The sequence below is a fragment of the Montipora foliosa genome, chromosome 3 (assembly GCF_036669935.1).
Source record: "Montipora foliosa isolate CH-2021 chromosome 3, ASM3666993v2, whole genome shotgun sequence".
NCBI classification, from domain to species: Eukaryota; Metazoa; Cnidaria; class Anthozoa; order Scleractinia; family Acroporidae; genus Montipora; species Montipora foliosa.
Window position 1 is genome coordinate 53963513 of NC_090871.1, and position 10000 is coordinate 53973512.

General features: G+C 39.5%; 1 protein-coding gene across 2 annotated transcripts in view; it reads right to left on the reverse strand.

The window, feature by feature from the left end:
• Positions 1-278: 278 nt before the first annotated feature.
• Positions 279-10000, reverse strand: part of LOC137997697 (nucleotide-binding oligomerization domain-containing protein 2-like) — a 27497-nt gene continuing 17775 nt past the window's right edge. For both annotated transcript variants that reach the window (XM_068843893.1, XM_068843894.1), the window contains exon 4: positions 279-4324. In XM_068843893.1, the coding sequence (XP_068699994.1) occupies positions 2226-4324 (2099 nt within the window). In that variant the 3' untranslated portion in view covers positions 279-2225. The remainder of the gene's footprint in view (positions 4325-10000) is intronic.

Sequence of the window (10000 nt, forward strand, 5' to 3'; positions counted from 1 at the left end):
CTCTATGGTACTAGTTAGGAGAATGAACGTTTCGATCTTGAGAATAAAAGGGTTAGTAAAGGAAATAAGAGAAGACAAGTAAACGTTTCTTTTTCGTCCTTAAAATATTCTCCTTGCCCTAAGAACCTGACCGAGGGAATGAACGTTTCGGTACCCTTACGGTAATTTAAAATGACAGTATGAGCCATGAATTCGGGTTGAAAGATGTTTCTATAATAATCCTTAGGTAAGAGCATATCTGTAAGGACTCTCTTCAATTCACTGTTCCCAATAAGTAGAATAAACCGATCAAACTCTCTTGTCAAATTGATTTAATTCGTAATCAAAACACTATATTTATACACAAGCAAAGTAATAAAGAAACGTCGTTGATAAAGAAAACCTTTTGAAATTGCATAAAAAGGACACCTAAAAAACATTGTTTGTTTTCACGTCCTGAAAACGCAGGTATATATAAATATAGTTTATATAGAGTAAAGAATCATGCCAGCGAACAGTTAGATAAATATACTTTGCATGAAAATTGTCAGATTTTTAGAACCTCAATGTGAAACGCTGCAGCAATATTTGCAGCTTATTAGACATAACTACGTTAATGTGTTATTGATGCATCAATTAAAGAACTTAATTTAAACTAGAATTTGCCTTAGTTTCTACTAAAATTCATTTGTTATGAACACGTAAATAAATTTATTTTAGAAGAATCTAGTTATGTTACAGATTACTGAACCTGAATGTGAAAAGCCGCAGCATTCTTTGCACCTACGAGACCTGACAACATTAATTAATGTGTGGTTGATACATAAATGAAAGCAGCGAATTGAAACTAGCATTTGCCTTGAATAATTTCTACTAAAATTCATTTGTTTTCCTGTTCTCGCATATTCAGGAGCATTGTGCTCCAAAGAAAAGTAGAATTTTCACCAAAAAAGGTGGTTTAACAAACACTAGTTCAGAACTTATTTAGATCATCATCACAGTAACTTGTAAATAGCCTTCACCATAATCGAGGGACTGGTTATGAAACATTAAAACCTTCAAAAGCGAGAAATAATGTTGTAAGAATCGATGTTGAACTGACTGTTTGTGCACAATCTTTTGTTCTTGCTTCGCATGGATTCGCAAATTAGGTGCACATAATTTAATCAAAAGATTCGATTGGTTATCTTTTCGAAAAAAAGTATGTTATGTGCACCGTCAAGGCCAAAAAAATACAGACAAAAACATGAAACAAAAAGACTTGTCAAGTTTCATAACCATCTCCACCATTAACTATGATTTTATGTCAAATACTTTAGAGCGGTACTATGACCAAAAAAATCAGTTATTTTTCTTTGGATTCTAAAGCTACGTTAAATGAACATCAAGTGACCCAAGTTTTAAGCCTTGATTAAATCAAGATCGAGTTATCGAAGAGAAATGACGTCAAAGACTCACAAGTCACAATGCGTGTGTACGCGGCTGAATTAATATGCAGCAGGAGTGTTCCTGGCTTTCAGACTTTTAAACTGGAGTTTTGCATCTATAATAAGCAGCGTTTACATGCTGAAATTTTAAAGTACTGAGTAAATGACGTCACTTACCCGTAGATCCAACCCTCTGATGTCCAATCGGTAGGTGAGTAATGGCGGACCGCAAAATCCAAAAATTTTGCCAGTCAGGTGTTTAGCAAACACAATTTTAAAATCTCAAGAAAAAGTACGAACAAACTGTATGTAACACTCTCAACCAATTAATATGTATTGTTGTTTCAATAAGTGTTACACGTATTTTAAGTGACAAAGTGTAATATCGCTTATTTCTTACATACTGTAGTGTGTGATGTCCAAAGTGTGAGGCTGCAGTAGAGCGCCAACATACCCAGTCAATTTTAAGATACAGCTATACATGTAGATATTTTGGCATAACGTTAAGATGTGATGATTTTTGATCAGAGTAGCTCTTTAACTGAAAGGCACATATCTCAAGGGAAAAACTGGATGTCTTTCTCAGTATGTAACCCTTACTTCCCAGTGACGCATTAGCAAAAAAGTGGCCTTTAACCTTTCAGTGCATGCTTGCCAATAAACAAGGGGTGGGGATGTGGAGTGCGATAGTCTTCGGAATTCAAAAACAGCACCGTGATTTCGTGGGTCATGAGATCCTTTCATGTAAAAGACTGAGCATGGAATAAAGTTCCCTCGGCATCGACGTAAATACTGAAACCTTAAGAAAGAAGACCACCCTCACCACCGAAGTTTAATCCGAGGGTCTAAAATAAGGCGTGGAGCATCAATGGAAGACAAATACAAAGCAGTAAGGGAGGTGTTTGCTTCAAGGGCCTGGGAAAGTGAAGTAGCACCCTTAGCACCAATGGAGTTCCAAGACAAATTCAAAGTAGTAAGAGAGGTGTTTACTGCGAGGGCCTTGGAAAAAGAAAAGGCACCCTCATTACCAATGGAGTTAAAAGCCAACTCTAAAGTAGCAAGGGAGGAGTTTACTTCGAGGGCCTGAGAAAGGGAAGTAGCACTCTCATCATCGATGGAGTTGTGATATAAATACAAATTAGTAAGGGTGGTGTTTACTGCGAGGGCTTGGGAAAGTGAAGTAGCACCTTCAGCACCAATGTAGTTGTGAGATAAATCCAAAGTTGTCAGGGAGGTGTTTACTTCGAGGGCCTGGGAAAGTAAAGTAGCACCCTCAGCACCAATGAAGTTATAAGCCAAATCCAAAGTTGTAAGGGAGGTGTTTACTGTGAGGACCTGGGAAAAGGTAGCAATCCGAGTACGCCATGCCAAGTCAATTGCAATTTCCGTCAAATCAAGGCTGTTACCAAAGGCATAAACTAACTTAGTATATAGGTTTTCCGGGCAAGTTTTACATTCCTCTATGACGTCCAAAGCCAACTCCAGGTACGAGTTCGGGTCAGCCGGAGATCTTCGGCCAGTCACACTTGCAAGTGAGGCAACACCAGTTACAATTGACACTACCGTTTCCTCGGATTTCGATGCTAGGATTCCACTCATGAACATGAAAACTTGATTTAGTTGACGAAAATAGCTTTCTTCGGTCAGAACTGACTTCTCTTCAATTGCTCCATCAAGGATGGAAAACGCAAGATATAGGCCGGCAAAGAATTCTTGAAAACTCTTGTGAAAAAAACTGTAACGGAAACAAGGAATCCTCTTGCTACCGCCAGCCTGGATGGAGAGAAAGCCAAATTTAATGAACAGACTTTCCTTGAAATTCTCTTCGACGTCTTCGAAATGCAGCTCCCCTTTACAAAGAGATTCTTGCGCCATTCTCCCTAGGGTCATCAGGTCCTTCTTGTAAACTATAAGAAGGTCTTTACCACTACTTGGTAAGTGGTTCTTCGTTTCGTATCGTCTCAAAACGAAGAGAACGATCTCTACGTACAGCTGTGTTCTGTTGTTTGGTAGAACGCCGCCAAAATCTTCGAAAAGCACACAGAGCAGAAGTGTATTTAAAGGGTTTTTTGTTAGTTTTTTTAAAGGTCCTTTAAAATGTTGATCATTATCATTATCATGATCATGGTCATCGTCATCATCACCATCATCATCATCATTATCATCATCATCAGGATGCCATAGTATATTTATCAGCTTCTCTCCCATTTGTTCTGCGTGTCGAAAATACTTCCTTATAAAACACTTCGCATCACTTCTCGTGAATCCCACAATCTCCAACAGTGTGTCCGAGTACGGTCTTACTTTAGTTCCTGCTTCGTGACGAAAAGTAAGAACAATGTGACAACCAGGGAGCAGCTTTCCTTGAATAAGACTAAAATACACATCCAATTTTTGAGGGTCTGCCTCATCTAACCCATCGAGCACTAACAGGACTTTAGAAGGGTTTTCTCGCACGAACCGGAAAAACGTTTCTTTCAACCCTGGGTCAGTTTCTTTCGACAGAATTTGATTGTCAATAGCCTCCCAGATGCTGGATTCAATTTCACGACATCTGAGGAGCAGGAGCACCTCTACACTTGGGAAAGACTCGTCCCATTCGTGGTCTTGTTTTGTTGCCCAATCATATGCCAGCTTTTGACAGTAGGTCGTCTTTCCCATGCCGGGTTCGCCCTCAATCAGGACAGTCCGTGGACGTTGGCAATCTTCGTGTGATGTGAAAATACTTGTCATGTTGGTGATTTCTTTCGTCAGCGTTCCGCGTGTCTTTTCTTTTGAGACTATCCTAAGTCTGGTGAAAATGTTCTTTAGTTGGAAGCTAAACACTTCACACCAAGGAACTGGAAAAACTACACCTTCACGCTTTTGGTAAATTTGTCTTATACATTCTGTGATATGACTTGGAGATGAAGAACTAGCTGAAAAACAAACGAACACCAAGAAAATAGGGTAAATTTAGAGGTCGATTGATTCAAAGTTATATATATATATATAGCCCACTAGTAGCGAAAAGCGCCGGCTCTGAAAACCAAAGCAACAATTAAAGTCTAGCCTTAACTAGCGAAAGATGTTTTGTCTCGATATTTTTTTGACCAACTAGTTGGATTTTACTAAAACAATTATTCCTCTCGCCCTCATGGCCTCTGAGTCAATAGCCCATTCGGCCTTCGACCTCATGGGCTATTGACTCAGAGCCCATTCGGGCTCGAGGAATAATTGTTAATTATATATATATATATATATATATATATATATATATATAAATGTGGAGGTCGAGTCAACCTATCTATATATATATATTATTTTGTCTTCAGTGAGGGACGATTTCCAATTTGAAAGCCAAAGTCCATCTTTTGCCTCTGGTAGACTATTCTTGGCTTACCGATTTCCGAGTTAATTCGTCTTCAAATTTATAAATTCATTAAACACGGATAAAATGAGCGAGAAAACTTTTATGAAGAAAGTACGAGAATGTACCAAGGCAAATATATTTGCTGAAAAGCTGGCGAGTCAGCGTTTTAGATATAAATGACTGGCACATGCTAAATTTGATCTTGAGAGTGAATTTAATTTGGAGGTTTTACTGGTTTGCAAGCCCTCTTTAGTTTATGATTTTCCTTAGCATCGCCACTTTAAAAAAACACAATGCTGGTACACAAACACCTATTCATCCTATCCAGATGAAACGTTTGTTTCAGAAAAAATTCCCATAAAGTTTTCTGCCGGCGTGGATGAATAAGTCTTAGGCTTGCGTGTCACAGTGTTTTGCGGTAAGAACTAATACGAACACGAACAGACAGAAAATTAACATAATATTTATAGGGATAATGATATATTCCAATTGAAATAGAGTGACGATTAGAATAAAGTAATAAATATCTATTTTAAAACCAGCCAAAATGCTGATACGTTAAAAAAATGTTCATTTTTGCGACACATTTCTACTGTGGCCTGGAAGGGACATTGCATTTTTTTATTTTTTTCATATTTTTTCTTTATTTATTTACATATTAATTTTCAACTCGCTGCTAACTTCTTTCTTTTTTTTTTTTTTTTTTGAGCATTGCTGCAATTAGCGACTTTTTTTCCGCATCTCGCGACTTTTTTTTGTCCGGAACCTCGCGACCTTTTTTTTTCTCGACCAGTACCCTTTTTTCGGCAAATAAGAAGCTGCTGTTTCAAAATAGTAGAGACTCACATGAAACACATTCTCGCATCTGCCATGACTTTCAGTGTTGAGAATGGGAAGCTATAGGAAAAATTAAAGCATCTGGTTGAATATCTTAGTTGCCAATACTTTTCGCTCTTGTTATCTAAGAGTTTCATAGCATACTGTTTATATGGAGAGTCATTTATAACTCCAGAGGTGTTATTGCAATCATTTAATAATTATGTATCGGAAACTAAACGGGAAGTAATTGAGAAATCCCGTGTAGTGAATTTTATGACAACTGCTGGGTGTGTTAAGTAGCTTCAAATTTTAAAAACATCAATATCAAAATCTTAACAAAAATAGTCACAAAGAGATAATTCAAATTAAACCCTCATTTCCATCCGTTGCGGCACTGGACGAACTTTACGATCGACTGATACCCAGTGTAGGTAAAGTCATGGAAAAAATTAAAAGCCAGCCCAACAATGCAGGGAAAGAGAGTCTCTTTAAAAGCACTTGAAGTGCTACATAGAGGGGTTAAGATGCCACGAAACTCGGTAGAGTTTTTGTGATAAATTTAGAAAGGGGTGCAGGGAAGCCGTAGTGGTGAGAGCACTCGCCTCCCACACATGTGGCCCGGGTTCAATTCCCAGACTCGGCGTCATATTTGGGTTGAGTTTGTTGGTTGTCCTCAAAAGGTCTTCTCCGGGTACTCCGGTTTCCCCTCACCTCAAAAACCAACCTTTGACTTGATTTCCCAGACTAAAAACCATTACACTGAATGCATGATGATTCGTGAAAATAGGTTTCATTGACCGAACATTTTTTCACACGATAATGTTCAAAGCTGAATAGCTTGTGGGGTCGAGTACAAATGAAATGAAATCAAATTAATACTAAAAAATCGTATTGGTTTTTGAGGAGAGTGGAAAACCGGCGTACCCTCTCGGAGCAGACTCAATTCAGATCTGGCGTCACCTGTGGGCTGAGTGACTCATCCCACATATGACGCTAGATCTGAGAATCGAACCCGGGCCACATTAGTGGGAGGTAAGTGTTATCACCACTGCGCCATCCCCGCTGCCCATAAGCTAGTGATACTAGCAGATACACAACCTTGCACTTATTGGGAAGCAAACAACATAAATTTTGTTAGCCCTCATGGTTTTTCTCGTCACACGCAGATGTGACGTGTTCATATGCTGTAAATCACAGAGCATTTTCAAAACAAGTCACCAGCTTCCTATAGACCACAAGGGCTTCATCTGCGGTCGAAGGATAACGCAGTCTTTCGTCCTCCATGAGTAGTTCTGCTAGCTCTTCAAATTCTTGAAAGCTTGTTTCCGAGTGGGTTGAACAACACATTTCTTCGGCTATTTCAAAGTCCTCTCTTGACGTATCCGTTTTGCAATCCAAGTTGTCTTGTAATAGACCATTTTACAGTTATAGCTAAGTTACCTGGCCTAAAAATGGACGCGAGGCTGCCCGTGACCCTGTTTTGATACAAACCTTCGTGCTTTTGTAATGCTAATATAGACTAATTAGAATTACAACAACACAATTTACATAATAAAAGCAGTGGGAGCTGTATCTATACCTGGTCACTGGCAGCCTCGCACCCATTCAAAGGCTAGGTCGCTGAGCAAACAACTGTAAAATGGCCTATTGAGGGAAAAAGACTAGGACATCTGGACGACCTGGTGGCGATTCCGTGTTTGTGAAAGGGCGAATTTGATGCAAATTCCAGTGCCGTGAAATTCAAATTCAATTCATCTTGAATTAATGAGGTGAAACAAAACCTGAGACCGTCCTTGTGAAGTAGATTGGCCTGAATCTCTCAATTCTTTAAAAAAGTTAATCCACCGGTCAGTATCTGATTTACGCATAAATGACCACCAAGCCTCAATTCTCTGATTTGAAACCGAACGACCGCACATGAAACTGTTCATTCCACTGAAAGCATTACAAGAGTTACGACGAAGAAAACGATGAATAGCTGCGACATGCCTGTTTTCTGTACCCCTATCGCCTCGTAAAATAGTTGGCGCTCCTCCGATCTGTCTTACACAGGATAGATAATAGCTTGCTATTACCCTTGGGTCATTGTTAGTCTGTCTAACCTTAATTAATTAAGCCAGAGAATACGACGACTACAACAACCATCAATAGCACAATGAATGGCAAATTCAAAGGGTTTTAGTTTGTCGTAGCCATCCAGGTGCCACATGTAGTTTGGACCCTGAACGGAATACTGTCGTCTCGGAAATACCCGTCTTGAACGCGAAAACACACCATCTGGGTCGAGGTATTTCATTATGACTCATACTGTTTCCCTTTTCACTACTATGCAGTGATCTGTTGCAAGCCTTTGGTGCATTTGTCGATATTCAATTGAATTGCCACTACCAGAGATTTCGCTTTCGATAGCACTTTTACATCAAGCAAACAAGTAAATCTCTTCCTTCGGCAAAGATCTTTGGACCTAAGCACTCTCTTGAGTTGTCGTAGACTGATACAAACACCATGAAAACAAGCCAGAAAAGACAAAATCTCTGTGTAGGCAGGGTCAAGACCGAAATACGTAGCTATGAGATCATCTCGGTTGTCCGGCGATTCGAAAGTAATCCGGTAAGACACCTTGGCACGCGGACGGATGGAGGAGAAGGAAACAGGTCCCAGCAATTATAAATGTAGTTGTTAAATTAACTTGTCATTTGAGGGTAACCTGTTTTGTGAACACTGATGATACTAAATCTTAACGCACTGAGTCCTAAGCACTTGACAACAGGAGCCCAACGAAGCATTGTCTCAACAGCAGGAGACCGAAAGGAAAAAAACCGCCCAAAAAAAAAAAAAAGAAACAAAACAAAACAAAACAAAATGCGAATTGCAAAATATGAGCGAATAGTTGAAAAAAAAAAAAAGGTCGGAAAAAGAAGTCGCGAGTTGAAAAAAGAAGACGCGAGTTAGAAAAAACAGTATTATGTCCCTTCCAGGCCGCTGTATATTTCACTGCAATGTTTTGGACTCATTGATTTTTAAGCCCTGGCCAAACAATTGAACATAGTTGGATTGAACGCTCCAACTTTGCTCGATCGAACATTGTTCGACTGTTTAGCCGCCCATGTTGCAAGATTTTCGTCCAACATTTTTTGTTCGATCAAATGTTGGATAGAGTTTGCTTTTGATCAAACATTACAACCAACAATTCTGCTCGACGCAACAATGTTGCAGTGTTTTGCCGCTCTTTCAACAAAGTTGTGCCCTGAATGGAGTCACGTTCGCGCTGCTAGCCAATCACGAATCGCTATCTTATTTTCAAGCCTAGGCTTCTAGCATCATTTGCAACAGAGATGGCGGATAAGGACCAAGGGCACGTCGTGGTTGTTGATGAACAACCAGAAACCTTGATCAGCAAGTAGAAAGCAAGGCCTTGTCTGTGGGACACTCTAAGGCTCCTTAATAATTATCGCTCTGTTTGAAGATGTTTGGTTCAATAGCGTTTAAAATTACTGCAAATTGATCCTAGCTCATAATCATCATCTCCTAAGCGCGGATGCATCTTGAAGTAAACAAACCTTTTTCTACACGTTCTCTTAACCATTTTTTGGTATTTCCTTGTTGGAATCCGTCCTTTCCGTCCTCAAACAGCTCCAGTGGCATAAACGCTACGCCATATTTTCAAATTTAGCGCCAACTTGAACTTGAATTCGTCAAACAATGTTAGATAGTGTTTTGCCACTACCTCAACATTTACATCTAACAATGTTGCATGTGGAATCCAACTTTGTTTGATAGTTTGGCCAGGGATTTACGATTGTATGATTTCCTTTTGGCGTTGATTTTAACATGGTCAAATTGCCTCTATAGCGCTTATTTAAGGAGCTGTTACACTGTGCACTTCTTCGTGCAACTTCCCTCGCAACGCCATTGCGAGAGAAGTTGCACGAATCATTGCGTAATTTAACATACCTTGCAACAGCGAAAAACGTTGCGAGACGAGTTGCAGAAACAGTTGCGGAAAGAAGAATTGAGTTCTACTTTCCGCAACGGTTGCAACGAATTTTTAGGCATTGCACAGTGTAACGTTTGTCCTACAACTTTTGTCGCAACGGTTTGCAGCACCAGGCAATGAAAATGTTCCCTTAACCTCATGTGTTCATCGAAACGAGACAAGTTGCATGAAACGTTACTCAGTGTAACACCCGTAAAACAACTTATGTCGTAATGCGAGACAAGTTCACATATATCTTTCGCCCAATGAGAAGCCTGGGAAGTGGATGGGAAGCTTTCGCCTGTAAATAGGAACTGACTTTGTTCGTTGGCAGAAATATCTGACAAAATCACATAACAAGCCATACATGACATACAGGTGGCATTTCGCGTACACAGCGCAAATAAGACGAGATAATAGATCATACTTTTATTGGTTCTGGCCCAA